Source organism: Drosophila yakuba, chromosome 2L (genome assembly GCF_016746365.2).
Source record: "Drosophila yakuba strain Tai18E2 chromosome 2L, Prin_Dyak_Tai18E2_2.1, whole genome shotgun sequence".
Taxonomy (NCBI): domain Eukaryota; kingdom Metazoa; phylum Arthropoda; class Insecta; order Diptera; family Drosophilidae; genus Drosophila; species Drosophila yakuba.
The window spans coordinates 4,978,569-4,993,682 of record NC_052527.2 but is presented as its reverse complement, the minus strand read 5'-3'; the positions used below and the strand labels follow the sequence as shown (position 1 = coordinate 4,993,682).

Below are 15,114 nucleotides of genomic sequence, written 5' to 3'. Positions count from 1 at the left end.
CTTTCTCCTCTTTCTCTTCTTTCCCTACTTTCTCGGCGCCGTCAGCTCGATTGCCCAGCTGCCATTATCCAGCTGGGATCGGGCCAAATCACAGCGGCGGATAGCTGAGACCCATTTGCCATGCGTAGCCAAAAGTGCTTATCAGCACTCGATACGGCACAAAAAACTGCTGGCAAAGCAGCGAATCGGTGTACGAAGTGCTCAGTTTACGCGGCAATTTTGAAACATCAGTGCTTTTTGTTTTGACAGATACTTTTTGATTAATAGCTTATTTGGACGCGGGATTTGTTAGTTTTTTTAGTTGCCAGGAAAAACAGATCACTGTGTAAACATGATGAAATATCATAGAACTCATTTGGATTAAGTGCATCCGTTTAAGGAACCAAAACCCTTTGGGGAACCCCAAATTGCAATCGAAAGCTGAATGCGTACGTTAATATACGGTGCTTAAACATGGAATCTATATCTATAAAATAAACAGGTTGTGAAAGTTCCGAATCAAATGGAGAAGCGAGTCCAGCGCTCCACGAGACTGGGTCGCGGTGAGGCCCTGTACCGCTCGTCGAAGATGGGGCAGAACTTCTCCGGGAAGCGCTGCTGCAGGCACCGGATGACGGTGCCCGTGAGATAGAATCGCGGTGGCCAGCGGCACTCGCACGGCGGGATGCAGGTGGGGCACTGCGCCTGCATGGCGTTCCACTTGCTCATGGTGGTTTCCAGCATCGGCGGCAGGCAGTCCAGTCGCCACGGCAGCCGGAGATCCCGTGATGTCCAGTCGCAGTCGCAGGGCGGCATGCAGGTCATGCACATGAGTTCCTCGGGCTCCAGGTCCAGTGGCGATTCCGCCGGAGGCTTTGCCACCGCCTCGCACTTGTACATCTTGAAGCGCGGTACCAATCCGATCAGCTCCGTGTACTTGCGCTCCTGCTCGCGACGCAGCCACAGGTATAGCTGATCCCAGTGGTCCAGGTTGCGGGCCCGCTCACGTAGGATCTGCATACGTCGGTACAGGTCACTCCGGCGCACCTGGTCGTAGTTCATTCCGGTCTGCGTGTGGAAGAGCATGTACAGCTCGTTGGGCTTCTCGTCCGGCAGCGTGAGGCTGGATGAGAACTTGGTCAGCTCGAAGTGGTAGAGCATCCGGATGCCATAGGCTATGTGCCGGATGTGTTCAAAGTTCTTGATGTTCATCGCACTCAGAGCGGAGGCGTCCAGGAGCAGCAGCTTTCGACCTGTGATCATGTTTACCCGAAAGGTATTCTGAAATGAGCATGATCATCTTATGAATGTGGAACTGAATCAGTCTGTATTACACACCATATACTGAGGATAACCGTGACCATTGATCCAACGCCTGACGTCCATGTCATCCCACTCGAAGATCGAAGGCAATGGCAGCTTGTCCACCACGATGACGCACAGCTCTACAAGGGAATCGGGCGTGGTCCTAAACTGTATGGGTATGTCGTCCTTATCGTACTTGGGACAGCCCTTTAGGAACTCATTCCGTTGGAACTTGGTGGATGCCATATCCGAACGGATCTTGGCCTTTTTCCTCTTCTGGTGGAGGAACTTGGTGTCCGCTATTCCATATAGATAGGGCATTTTGCATTAATTTAGCTCACAATCCCTGAGTATTTTACTAGATTGCTTAAAAATATGTTACAACGAAAAACGTGAGAGAAATAGAGTGATAGCTGCTGCAAAGCCATTGCGATCTGTACTATGTCAGACTTTAGATCTGCTTTCTTATAAAGTAACGTAATATCTGCCGATTCCGGGGTTCGCGAGCTGTCAATGCCGATTTTGCAGGGCTTCGTATTTCCATTTTGCCAGCACGTTTCGTTCCGTAAACAAGTCATCCAACAAATCTGGAGAAATCTGGACAGGGCCAGACCAGGTAGATATCCACATACATACATATGTGTACCCATAGCATCGAACCGCCCAAACATCTGTCCCTCAATCAGCACATGCCAAACGTGAGTTATGACCCAGGTAGATGGTAATAGATCGATTGTAAGGGATATGGGATTGGGTTGTTCCGACTCCTAACGGCGCTCGGTTCCTCCATTCTGGCCATGTGGTAATGTTGGTTGTCAAAACATGGTCAAGGGTAAACGCCTCCAGTTCGGATACCTGACAGCGAATATGTTTGCGGTTTATTAATGAACACCGCGAATATACGTATATATATATACGTATATATATATATATATTATATGCATATAGAAATCGTTTGGATCGCTGATTCATCGCCGCTTCGTTGCGATCGTCTCACGTGACGGACACATTGGAGGTGGTTTTAATGGAAACACGTTTTTGGCCATTTCGGTCATTTGCGTTGGTATTGTAATGTCCGCTCGTTCGGCAATCAAGCAAAAGCCCAATAAACCTCATCAGGTTCATTTGGCTGAGCGCTTACCTTCATTAGCATGCGCCTGTCAATTTTTATTATTATTTTTGCAACAGTTTTTCGCCTTAAAATGTGATGACAATTCGAAAGGTTTTTTCTCTTGTTGCGGGCACACATCAATGAGCTCTGTTTGCGCATGTCTTTAACACCAAGTTTTGTTTTTAATTTTCAACATTTTGAGACTTAGCTCGGCTCCCTAGTATTTAATGAGTTTGGCGTCACCATGGGCGAGGGCGTAGTTGGCGACGCAGTGGGCGTGGCAGTGTGCCTGGTTTATAATTTACTGGGATTGCAGTGTCGATCCAAAGGGAAGCTATGGTAATTATACCCCAATTGCTCGGGCAACCATTTAATGGGTCCATGCTCACACGTACAGTGAGCACTCTATGAAGAGACACGAATGATTTAACAAGAATATTTTTAATAATTTACCTGCAGTTTTTAAGGGTGACTTCTCACATACCTAGAAGTATGCAACGTTTTCTGCAGTTGGTAATTTGCATTTCCGTGAGTTGGTATTCATGAAATTCAAACAAAATATACTTTTATAACTACTGAATATTTTTAGTTCAACAAAGTAACTTAAAAAGTAAAATTTACGACAGCAAAACTGTAAGCGTAGGCCATTAAATGAATATCTCGGGTTTTACCAGCATTATTGCAAACAAATGACAATACATTTGTATGTTTTTTGACACACAGTTTGTACCTTTTTGTCTACTGTACTTGGGGGCACTGAACTGGCATCTTAGACCACAGAAGATTTCACTTTCGTTGGAGTCAGCGATTATTTAGCAGGGGGAGGGGTAACAGAGGGGCGTGTGGATGCGCCACCATGAAAAATGAAAATGATATGACCATGTAAGGACAGCTACTGGCAACTGCGAGCGAACGACAATGGAATGGTGGCAACAATAAATTAAGGTCCTATTTTTGTAGCTAACTTGAATTACATACCCGCGTTCCACGCCAGCAACTAGTTAACTAGTTAACAAGTTAGACCTAAAATAGAAGACGCCGCCGTCCAAGTGCCCAACTGTCCAACTATCCAAGTGCCCAAGTGTCCAAGTCGAGCAGCGGAAGAGCAGAGGAGGCGACACACTTGGCTTGACCAACTTGCAACTATGCACTGTGAAAAATTCCCAAGTAAGTGCAGTTGGTATTCAGTGTACTTTACATTGTAAAGCATGGTAAAACAGTAATTTGGGGTTTCATATACTTTAATATAAATACTAAATATTATCATCCTATGCCGATTCCTTTATAAAAGTCTGTTTATTTGTTGATTTTTGATAAGAATAAAGTCCAATTGCGGAGTGCAAAAACATTAAACGCAAAATGCCGAAAATATTATTTTCTAGATGTGAGTATGCACAATATTATAAAGCTTAAATTTAAGTTTTAGCACATGTCTTAAAATAAAACAGAATATGGTGACTAGTAGATTGTTAAAAATTCTCTTTATAAATATGCCTCACAGTGTTTTACTTCGTTATATATTGATTTCTTCGAGCGTAGCTACAACATGAAAATTAATAATGCAAATAAATTGTTAACTTTAAACGCGCAAATTCCAGTCTGCGCAGATCCCGTGTGTGCAGGAGTGTGTGTGTGTTGGTGGGGAGTATTGGAAAGGGGGAAGCGGGGTGTCTGCGGCCACTTGAGGTCAGTTCGATCACGATTGCGTCGGCAGAGGCAGAGGCAGAGGCAGCGACTGCGACTGCGACTGGTGGAGCAGAGGCCCCAAGATCACGACGAGCCTCCTTCGAAGTTTTCGGTCTCTGCCTCTTCCTCTTCGCACTGTCAAGTGGCGTGTGTGTGTGAGTGACTGGCTACACCTGAAGAAAATGCTACCAGCAACATACAGCTCACATGTTAGTATAAGATTTTAAAACATTTTCTAGTTTCTATTAAATTTTTTTGTCTGACAGAGAAAAATAAAAAAATAATGGCAATCATGGTCGTTTAGAGTTTTATATAGATTTTTCTCTGTGATCCTAATTAATTTCTTGCCTAGGTCAGCCCACTTTTTCACCCGAGGAGCGTGGACTGGACACTGATGTTTGGAATCCAAGCTGGAGCGCCTGATTACATGCCCGGCACATTTTAATTGATGATCCAAACGCAATGTCTGAGTTTATAGCCTTGTTTGGTATTTTTCGCTTTCCTTCATTTGCCATTTTTTTGCACACTTCTTTCTGCCTGTCTTTATGATTATTGCTTTGACTTGTTATTCGTGCTCTTTTTTCTTTGCCCCACAATGAAAGCTGGTTTTCAAGTGCTCCTTCAATTTCGAAATTCCCCGAAATTCGTATAATTTCTTAGAAATCTTTGTACGAGATAACTGGAGCGATCATTGGGTGATTCATAGAGATACATTATACTTTTATTCATGAGGTTAATAAATTATTATTCAAATTTTAAACCAAAGTTTAATTTATCTTAAAAAAAACTTTTAAGGTAAAGAGTTATTTTTCATGAAAATAATTATTATGCTCTTGAAAGGCTTCTATAGAAACAATGCATAGTACAATTCTTATGACTAAAGTTTTCTCTCACAAACCCTTTAAGTTCAAAACATTTGCTCAGTGTTGTTTATTTTTCGATTTCAAATGCGAATGACACATTTATTTCGCCACATGATTTCGCTTTATTGGGGATCCGTACATTTGTACGTATATTTTACACAGTTCTGTGTTGGCCGCTCCAACTTGTGTTTTGGTGCGTCTATTTTCAATCTCCATCCCCACGCCACTTGGCTCCCCTTCGTATCCCTCTCTTTTACCGCTCTGCGTCACCATCACACGAAGTCGCGCCCCCCATTGGCGTCTATGTGTGGGTCTCCGACTTACATACATATAGCCACAGATATACATATATGCATATTATGCATATATGTAGCGGTAACCGCAGGCACACATATCACAATTTCAAGAGACGCTAATAGAAGGCGACTTGTACAGATCTGCTGTTGCCAACGTCAAGTGGGCTGCGCTCAATCAGAAATCAAAAATAAATAATATTTTCCACTTGCAAGCGCCGCAAATAAACAACAAATAATAGATGGATGCACTGCAGCGTGTGCCGATGATCGAAAGAAAGTTCCATTTTGATTGACGGCTGCACAACAACAGAGTATGCGACTCAATTGAAATTGAACTCAAATTGCAGATATTGTGACGGAAACGGAAATACGCATCTAACGGCTTTCGCTTAGAAGGCCAAAATGCAGCCCTGTGTTCAGATGGCCTAACTATTTCAAAAAGTGAATACCAAGAAATGGGTCACAGAATACTGATTGCAAAAATTCGTTGAAACTATTATTTAATCAAGACAGACACTATTAAGCGAAATATATGTACATATATAGTGTTTTCCAAGTTCCCAAATGATAAGGAAGGGTACACCAAAATAGACTTTGCATCTCAAGCTATACTGAACTCAACAGAAGTCATTCACAATATATGTATGTACATATGTAGATTGGCACGCACGGAACTGCTCTCAACTGGATTCTGACGTCACAATTGAACTGCAATATTTAGCAAAGTCCAATTTCGCAAACGCATCCTGACTATTCTCGTACAGATAGATGTACTAGCTGTTCGAGCAATCGACAGTCCAGAGTCGTGTGCACTGGGTATGGCATTTCTATACGTAATCATCTTCTGATCGAATCCCCGATTGAACGGACAAATCTCCCAATTAATGGGGTAAACTGCGCAACAAATGAGTTCAATTGTCGGGTTAGCTGATTCGGAGGATGGGCGTGTGGCCATTGAAGCCTGACATTTGCATTAATCTTAATTGATTAATAACGATTCAAGATCAAAGCCATTGTGAGAAATATCCGTAACAACATGAGTGCAACAAATGCAAATTGAAGCACACTAAATAGAGTTGAAGGTTACACATATAAAAAATAAATTCTAAAAATACAAAGCAATGGTTTTTCCGTAGGCGGAAAACAAAACAATTTATTTTTTCGAGGGATCTTTTATAGTCAAGTTGCTTGACTACAAGCTTCATATCTTTTGCTATGGAATCTCTGTGGCCAAACTGTTAATATCAATTAAGAACTAAACTAAATGAGTCTACACTTTAGAGGTTTCAATGGTTGGCAGTTTTGTTAACCTTTTCCTTGTCGTCACTATCGTTCTCGTTATCATCGGTCTCCTGATCCTTATCCGTATCGGTTTTGTTATCTTTATTATCCTGCTCTTGCTGCAGAGCCTTTTGGGCCGCGCGATCTTGCTGAGATTTTTCCCAGGCCAGCTCAAAGGGATACTCCAAGGGTTTCAGTTCATCGGGGCATTCCTCCTGGTTCGGAGCAGTGGCTTGGCTAATGGAAGCGCCACGCGTGTGGATCTGCTCCAGCTGAGCGGCAGTGTGCACCTCTGAGTTCAGACCCGTAATAAACTCGAACAGCTGCTCCTTGGTGTATATGTTGGGTAGGCCGCGTCGTTCGAAGAAGTTAACAATGTTGCCGCAATCCCTCATCAGGAACTCCAGGGCACTGGGATGCTTCGGTTCGACACTCTGGGCCACATCAATAAACCAGCACTTACCCTCGTACCAGAGTATGTTATATTCGCTCATATCGGCATGCACCAGCTTGGCCTCATTGTACAACTTGTGCATCGCGGCCACAATCTCTTCGTAGGCGCAGCTTAGCTCCGCGTCGCTCAGGCGGGCATCCTTTAACTTGGGTGCAGCGTTGTGATTGTCACCGATGAAACGCATTACCAGGACGTGCTTCTTGAGCACAACCACATCTGGTACGTTTAGACCGATGGCTTGCATCCTCATCAGATTATGCATCTCCTTCTCCGCCCACATGTTGATGATCACCCGGTGGTTTTGCTTGCTAAAGCGATCCTTAAAACGGTAGTCATCCTTGATGTACCTATCGCGCTGCTTGAACTCGTTTAGGGTGGTTTTGAAGATTTTAATGGCACACTCCCGGGGCAAAAGCTCCGGCGGAACTAGCACACCACTCTGGTGACCATGCTCGTTGCTGCCTGTGTAATTTGCATCGGAGTTGGCGTGCAAGATGACCGCCTCCTTGCCTGTGGATATGATGCCGTTGATCTGCTCCAGTATTTGGTTGTTGATCAGCTTGTACAGCAGCAAACGAGTGCCCGCATCCAATCCCATTTCTGCGGTGGCGACTTTTTCATGCTTGTCCGAGCGACCTCGTCGAGAATGGGCTCTTAGTTGATTGAACACCTGAAAGTTACGTTTAAGTCTTGGTATCTCTTAAAACTGGTCACTTCTAACCTTGTTGGAGAGCTTCATATCAAAACCGGCAGCATCTCCGGTGGGAAACTCTGGCGGAAAGGACATCACCCGCTGAGCATTACGCACGGCGCACAGCTGCGGATCGTGCTTTGTTATCATCTCGCCCTCCTTGTTAACTTTAAAGCCGCATCGTGGTATAGAGTCCAGCTGCCGTTCGTTAGCCTCGAACCGATCCCAGTCGTGCTTCAGTTGCTCCAATTCATCCTCCTCGTAGTCATCTTCGGCAGTGTCGTGCAAAAACTCGGCATCGCCATCGCGTAGGAACTTATTGAGTGTAACAGTGACCTTGGACTGCTTGTTTTGCTGCCGCTCGATGCGACGCAATTCTTCATTATACTCGTGATCGAACTGGGACTGCAATAGCTGGGCTATAACTGCATCACTGTCTTCCGGCAGCTGAATATCTTCCGGAAGGTGTCCTTCGTCGTTGAGAAGCGCAGAGTAATCCTCCCATTCCTCTGCATCGCTTTGGTTTCTCAGCGAACTTGGAATTGGCGGAGATGAGACCTCCGCACCCCAAACGGGTGCTATCTGCTCGTTCGGGGTTTTCAGCTTCTCCGTGTGGCGCTGCACCTCCTTGTCGTGCAACTTGTGGGCATATTGCTCCGACATAATATCCGCCAGATTCACCTGCTGCACTGGCTCGCTGCTCTTAACCCATGGTGACGACATTCTGCACAATTGAAAGAGTGTGAATATACATGGAAAGGTGGTGCTGTGACTCGACAAACCTATTGGCACTTGGGTTGACGAGATCGACTTCTATATCGGTGGTAATTGTGGCAGTTTCCAAAGCCTCTGTCCAAGTCCTGACCAGCAGCGGATTGCAGGTGGACTTCGATGTGTCCGCGGTAGAGGACAAGTGAAATTTTTGGCACTGTTGATGCCCAATTTAACGGGAAGGCAATTGCACCCTTGTTGCAATATTATTTATATTCTATTTCACCAAACAATGCTTTTTCCAATTGTTGTGAAATGATCAGCCTATGAAAATATCGAACTATCGCAGAACGATAGAGTCCGATAGTCTTCAATTTAAATTCTCAAAATATAGAAAGCTTTGTTTACCTTTTTGTAAAGTTTAATTAAATATATAATAGTACTATAATTTGCTTAGTTAAAAAACGTGATATTTGACAAATTTACGAAAAAGGCAGCAAAAGGTATCGTTAGCAAGAGCGTTGCCACACCGCCAGTCCTAGGGCGACGTTGCCAACCACTGTTTCGATGCCTGTAATCGATACTTTTTGTTGTAGTTGTACATTTTTCGCCAAAAATAATAATAAAAGTGAAAAATTTTTTTTGTTAATATACATTTATTTGTTGTACAAAGGAGAAAATGTTATTAAACTGATTGGCCGCCCCAGCATTTTCGTGACCCCCGCTCCAAAAACAACAAAATAGAACGGCCGCCAGCAACAACAAGGTGCAGTAAATATTCAGTGCGCTGGTAAGAAAGATGGAAACAAAACGAGAGACCGAAAAAGCAATCAAAATAGAATTCCGAATTTAGAATATGACAGACTGAAAAAAATTTTCAATTCGAACGCATTGCCGCTGCTGCTGCCTACCTCCTCTTCTTCTTCTTCTTCTCCTCCTCATTCTTCCTCTTCTTCGCCAGCCAGCCGCTGTGGGGGGACATTGGGGGTCAAATGCAGAAGATCGGGGCTGAAGATTTCGTGAATTTGTGATTTCCGAATTCGTTCCTGCTAATTTGCGACTGCCAAACTCAAAGAACACACATCAATCCACACGCACACACACACATCTGCCTTGCATATGAGCATTTGCTTGTGACCGCCTGTAATTATGATTTTTATTACTCCTGCAGCGCCTATCGCCTTCTTTAACCGCCAATTGCTCCTGCTCCTGCCCACTAACCAAGTCAAAAAGAAGCGATAACTCCAAGCGCCAGCGGAAGTGAAATGATAAAGTCCACCACGAATCCACAGGAACAGCGTCTGCCACGCCCCGAGGATCAGTCGCCAGCGCCGCCGCCGCCCCCCTCCTCAGCCACCTCCACCGCCGCCCCAGCCACGCCCACGCACCAAGTGGCCTCCGTGATAGCCAACATGGACACCCTGAAGACCGCCTTTCTGCCCAATCTCAGCATGGACCCCAATGTGCACGTGTCGCCGCACTATTGTCCCATGTGCCACCAGCAGTTCGAGCGGCCACAGCACGTAGCGGATCACATGCAGCTGTGCCACGGGATCACGCTGAACGCCCAAGGTGCCATCGCCACGCTGGACGGTGGCCATCCGCAGGCACAGCAGCATCCCAAGCTCAGCCACCCCTGCTTCAATTGTGATGAAAAGTTTAGCAACGCCGTCGATCTGGACGAACACCATCGACTGGCCCATCAGACGTCCGCCTTCCTGGCCCGCTGCCTTATATGCAGCATCTATGGCATCCACTCGGCCACTCAGCAGCCCAACGAGTACAAATGCACGCAGTGCGGCTCCATTTGCACCACCGCCATGCTGGCCGCCGGACAGCAGGGCTTCATGGAACAGCAGGAGGCGGCGGTGACGCCCGACGACCAGCTGCCGACGATGGCGCCCCGTGATATGAGACTGACGCCCGAGGAGCAGCACCACCAGCAGCAACTGCAGGCGGAGCACCACCATCAGCAACAGCACCAACAACAGCAGCAGCAGCAGGAACTGCTGGAGCAGCAGCAGCGTGAAATGCAGGAGCAGGCGCAACAACAGCAGGTGCACCATCACCAGCAGGATCAGGATCTCGCCGGCGACCAGGTGGCGCTAAAGGTGCCACCGCTCACCGTCAAGCTAAACAAGAACGCCAACGGTGGCGCCATTGTGGCCCATCCGCAGGTCATTATCAAGGAGGAGCCACTCAGCCTGAGCGATAGTGGTGATGTGGTCAACTCTGTGCCCGTCTATGCCATACAAGCCAATCCCGGTGTACCCGCTCCGGCCAGTTCGGGTGTGCTAGTCGGCACGCAAACGGTGCCCGCCGATTTGGCGCACAAGATCCGACACAAATGCCCGGATTGTCCAAAGACCTTCAAGACGCCCGGCACGCTGGCCATGCACCGCAAGATACACACAGGCGAAGCAGAGTAAATCCATTTTATATGCATCTTATTAACTGGGTAGTCCGGCAATGATAGCTATTGACAGCCACTTTTAACGCTATAGTCGTGTAACTGACTTTTGATGATTTTATAGATATTTTAATGATCGTAGCGTCTCAACTTACTTAAAGCGAATCTTGCATAACTAACGATAGAAGTGATGGGATATTGCCGTGCAAAGAACATACACAATATTGGAAGTGTATGCCCCAGCTTAAACTCGACAAGATTAAGTGGCTTTGCATCTAGGGAGACATTCAGTTACATTGTGTTCAGATAAGAGTGGTTCCTAGCTCATTGCCGGAGTACTCGTTATTCATTTCAAGGCATTGCCCGCTCCAGCTCAAAGGGAAACACGTTCTGTTTTGTGGGACTCCCTTTGCTTCTGGTGCGGCGTGATCGCCGAGCTAACCCCAATAATTCTACCAATTGTATATATATATTATTTTTGATTTCCTTCGGGCCAGCTGGGCGCATGGGCGCGCCCTCGAAGCTTTGGGACGAGGCCCATGCGTTCGTGTGTCGTTTGTTTTGCAACTTATTTTTAAATCGAGTGTTACTAATAATATAATTTAAATTTCTTTCTTTTCTCCCGCGCCCACTCTCTCTCTCTCTCTCTCTGTATCTTTCTCTTCTCCGTTTCTGCGCGTTATTTTGTGAATATGAATATGAATAATTCTTAACTCTCGAATCTCCACTCTCCGAACCGCAACTCCGACAGCGCCACGCCCAAAGAACGCCCCTACACGTGCTCCTACTGCGGCAAGTCCTTCACTCAATCGAATACACTAAAACAGCACACTCGCATACATACAGGTGAGAAACCATTTAGATGTGGCTATTGTGGCAGGGCGTTCACTGTTAAGGATTACCTGAACAAACATTTAACGACTCACACGGGTGAGAAGCAATATTTTTCAAATCAATTCAGTCAGTCAATCAGCTCTCAATCAACTCAACCAATCAATCGACTTCTCAACCAATCAATCAATCGATCAGTAAATTGTCACCTCAGCGTGATGAGAAAAAAAAAGCAATACTTAAAAAAAGAGAAACCTCTGTATGCAAGTCCATTCCCATTTGCCATACACAAAACTCGCTCAATCTCTATCAATCAATCAATCAATCAATCAGTACCAATTTCAATCTCTCACCTCTGCCAGTCTCCCTGCCGAAGCTCAATCATCAGACTCGAGCCGCCGCAGCGCCTGCGCAGAAAAGCACGTCGAATAAGGCGGCAAAAATTGCCAAACCCAATGGTCAAGATTAGGATCTGGCTTGGATGTCACTTGCTTAAGTATATTCTCATGAAATTAGAGTCTAAATAATCGAAAACCCTGAATATATAGTGAGAAATTGAGATGCTTAACGTGAAATCAATATGCCATTTAATAATTAATATAACATTTCGATTACGTGTGTTTCTATAATAAGATTTTCATCTTGATTGCTTCGAAAATGTTTAATTTAGATTATTATCAACCGTCTAGTTTGTGACTCTGGTAAAGCAACTATTCGATTTCCAGCAAGTGACAATCGGGGACCTTGAATTTTTGCCATCTTCGATTAGCGACAAATAACGAATCGTATGAGTCACAGTTTACATACCCTCACAGAACGAGAAAATCAAAACCACAACTATTTTTGAGCAAGCTTTCTGTGAGGGTAGCAAAGCAAAATGATAATCCAAATCCGTATCGCCCGCCGCCTCATCTCATTACGTAATAATATGTCTCGAATGCATTTTAACAACACCAACCAAATATATATACACATTTAATTTATAATCTATATATAGTTTGATTACGTGCAAAACCCTATTTGATATGCAATACATGTCTACTCTACCCACCACACATCCACCACTCAGTCAATCAATCAATCAAACAATCAATCAAACCTTTGGTACTGCACGCACCAAGCAAACTGGCTAAGAGTGCTAGCAACACGTGCTAACCGAGTATCCCAATTTTCTCCGTTTCGCCAATCGTGGCTGTTTTGCAGGAGAGAAGCCGTTCCACTGCGGGTACTGCGAGAAGTCCTTCAGCGTGAAGGACTATCTGACCAAGCACATACGGACGCACACCGGCGAGAAGCCGTACACCTGTCCGTACTGTGACAAGCGCTTCACGCAGCGCAGCGCCCTCACTGTGCACACGACCAAGCTGCATCCGCTCTAGGGAAGGCCGGGCGGTGGCCGCCAGATACCCGTTCCTGCCCCAGCCGCTCCTCCTCCTCCTTCTCCTGGTGCGCCGCCGCCGCCGCCGTTGTCCGCCGACTCGGATACGGATCCCAAGAAGCCATCTGCAGCGGCTGCGGCATCGGCTTAGGACGCTAGGAGCTGCAGCGGAAATGAGCGGGATGAGCAACCCAAAATGAAAGACCATTTCAAAGACGAGACACACTCACACGTACACGGGTGTTAACTGCAGCGGATGCAACGCAACCAACGACTGGCAAATCTCTTCACAGTGCTGCTAGATTAAATTACTAAATTAGATATTTTCATTTCGGTTAACACAGATGCAGAAACACAATTGTACTAAATTAGCATACAGTTCGTAGAATGTTTAAGTTATTGCAATCGATTTTTGATTATCGATTTCTTATTATTATTATTTGGTTATGTAGATGTTTTGCAATTTTATTTTTATACACCTATGTATATCGTATATAATATTTTGTTATTCTATGAGATTTTATATGGTGACTCCATAGCGCACACTCACTTACGCGCGGCGCTATACCCGTACACCCAAAACAACACACTACACACCGTACACACATCTATTATTTATAAAGAGAGAGAAAATATTTTTACTCATATACTTTGTGGCAATATTATTTTTACTACTTCCTGAAATTGTTTGTAAATGTTACTGAAAGCAGCAAAACAAAGAAAGGTAAACTCATGTCTACGCGCAAAACTTAAATTATTTTTATAAATTATACATCTATTTTATTCGAACTCAAAACAACACAAAATTATTTATTCTACATAAAAAAACGTTTTCAAAATTTCGACTCGTAGTGGAAATGGCGAAGGACCAATACGAAGTTTAGTCATTTTCCAATATTTTGCACTCGAGCAGGATCTCGTTTGTTTTGGCTTTAAAAATTTATTTACTTTTAATTAACTAAATGATCTAATCATTTTAGCTTGTTTTTATTGATGAATGTTAACCATTGTTTATTTTTTAAATTATTTAAGTTGAAAGCGCTGCTTTTGTTTGTTAAACTAAACTAAACTAAACAGTGAGATTGTATAAAGCGATAAAAAAAAACGAAAAACATAACTAAGAAATTAATTTTACAAAATTTGCATTTTTTAACGCAAGACAAAAAGTATTTAAGGCAAATCGAAATGAGAAATCTACGCTAAACGCAACACAGCTTTATGCGCCAAACTAGAAGATTAAACAAATTTAACATAACGATCTACATAATTGATACTTTTGATAACAAGAAAGCTTAAAGTTGTTTTTGTAATATATATAAATATGAATTCATCATTTTTACAACTACTTAAATGCGTTTTTTAAACCAGCAAATGATTACTTGCAGGAGTTGTACGTACTAAACCAACTAAAACTTAAACTAAAACTGTAGCAAAACCAAAACCATGTACATTTTTATAACATAGTGTTATATAATTATAAAGTATGCAAATATATAAACCTGTATCTATTATTAATGCATAATACACTCAAACAAAATGTCTACCTAATGGCACATAGCACAGCAACAAACGATGCGCAGCGCATGTAAAACCAAAATAAATTCTAAGTACTAAACTATTGTAATTCTTTAAGTTTTAAATAAACCGAGATGAGTTGACGATCAAAAGCAAACAGCTAAATCCAGAAAAAAGCGCCTAACTAACCGCAACACTGACAAAAAAAAAACAATTAACTCAGCTGTAAGTGATTACCAATGAATGAATCATGTTGAATGCGATACGTACTAAATAGCGACTAACTATTAGTATTAGATCTTAGCCACGAATCCAAAAAACGAAGCCAGACAACAGACACACAGAAACACGAACATAAGCAAGTGAGTAATTAGAAGATAAATTGTAAAATTTATTATTATTAAATTTATAAATAGATATTACGAATATAAATGTATGTACTTGCAATCTAAATTTACGTGACAAAACCTAGCAAATATTCGAGCAATATTTCAATTAAAAATATAAAAAAAGGAATTATATATACAAAATAAAGTCCAACCATGTAGAAAGATTATATATACAAACCGCACAGGTTCTTTTCAAATATATATCGTATTTAGG

At 43.5% G+C, this 15,114-nt stretch overlaps 3 protein-coding genes across 8 annotated transcripts; 1 reads left to right on the top strand and 2 right to left on the bottom strand.

The window, feature by feature from the left end:
- Positions 1-439: 439 nt before the first annotated feature.
- Positions 440-1,712, bottom strand: LOC6526877. The gene is made up of 2 exons (XM_002087941.4): positions 1,318-1,712; positions 440-1,260 (listed from the first exon to the last, which is right to left on the bottom strand). The coding sequence occupies exons 1-2, from the start codon at positions 1,603-1,605 to the stop codon at positions 499-501; spliced, it is 1,050 nt and encodes a 349-aa protein (XP_002087977.1). The 5' UTR covers positions 1,606-1,712; the 3' UTR covers positions 440-498.
- A 4,640-nt stretch (positions 1,713-6,352) lies between these two features.
- On the bottom strand, positions 6,353-8,721 carry LOC6526876 (serine/threonine-protein kinase RIO3). Its single transcript, XM_002087940.3, has 3 exons — positions 8,449-8,721; positions 7,697-8,390; positions 6,353-7,645 (listed from the first exon to the last, which is right to left on the bottom strand). Exons 2-3 carry the CDS (start codon positions 8,387-8,389, stop codon positions 6,527-6,529), a joined length of 1,812 nt encoding a protein of 603 aa, XP_002087976.1. The 5' UTR covers position 8,390; positions 8,449-8,721; the 3' UTR covers positions 6,353-6,526.
- A 241-nt stretch (positions 8,722-8,962) lies between these two features.
- Positions 8,963-15,067, top strand: LOC6526875 (chorion transcription factor Cf2). Of its 6 annotated transcripts, none has more exons than XM_015197741.2 (4): positions 8,966-9,143; positions 9,549-10,802; positions 11,539-11,717; positions 12,822-15,067. In XM_015197741.2, exons 2-4 carry the CDS (start codon positions 9,643-9,645, stop codon positions 12,995-12,997), a joined length of 1,515 nt encoding a protein of 504 aa, XP_015053227.1. In that variant the 5' UTR covers positions 8,966-9,143; positions 9,549-9,642; the 3' UTR covers positions 12,998-15,067. The 6 variants fall into 6 exon arrangements, with proteins under 6 accessions (XP_015053233.1, XP_015053227.1, XP_015053232.1 ...); XM_015197746.3 differs by having other exon boundaries at positions 8,966-9,167; positions 9,670-10,802; XM_015197745.2 differs by having other exon boundaries at positions 8,966-9,167; positions 11,539-11,633.
- Positions 15,068-15,114: the final 47 nt, after the last annotated feature.

Bases quoted from the DNA above. Each gene is read 5' to 3' on its own strand.
- LOC6526877 (XM_002087941.4), bottom strand. From the start codon at position 1,605: ATGCCCTATCTATATGGAATAGCGGACACCAAGTTCCTCCACCAGAAG. The intron at 1,261-1,317 runs GTGTGTAATACA...TGCTCATTTCAG, and splicing joins ACGGTTATCCTCAGTATATG to AATACCTTTCGGGTAAACAT.
- LOC6526876 (XM_002087940.3), bottom strand. From the start codon at position 8,389: ATGTCGTCACCATGGGTTAAGAGCAGCGAGCCAGTGCAGCAGGTGAAT. The intron at 7,646-7,696 runs GTTAGAAGTGAC...CGTAACTTTCAG, and splicing joins ATATGAAGCTCTCCAACAAG to GTGTTCAATCAACTAAGAGC.
- LOC6526875 (XM_015197741.2), top strand. From the start codon at position 9,643: ATGATAAAGTCCACCACGAATCCACAGGAACAGCGTCTGCCACGCCCC. The intron at 10,803-11,538 runs GTAAATCCATTT...CAACTCCGACAG, and splicing joins ATACACACAGGCGAAGCAGA to CGCCACGCCCAAAGAACGCC. The intron at 11,718-12,821 runs GTGAGAAGCAAT...GCTGTTTTGCAG, and splicing joins ACATTTAACGACTCACACGG to GAGAGAAGCCGTTCCACTGC.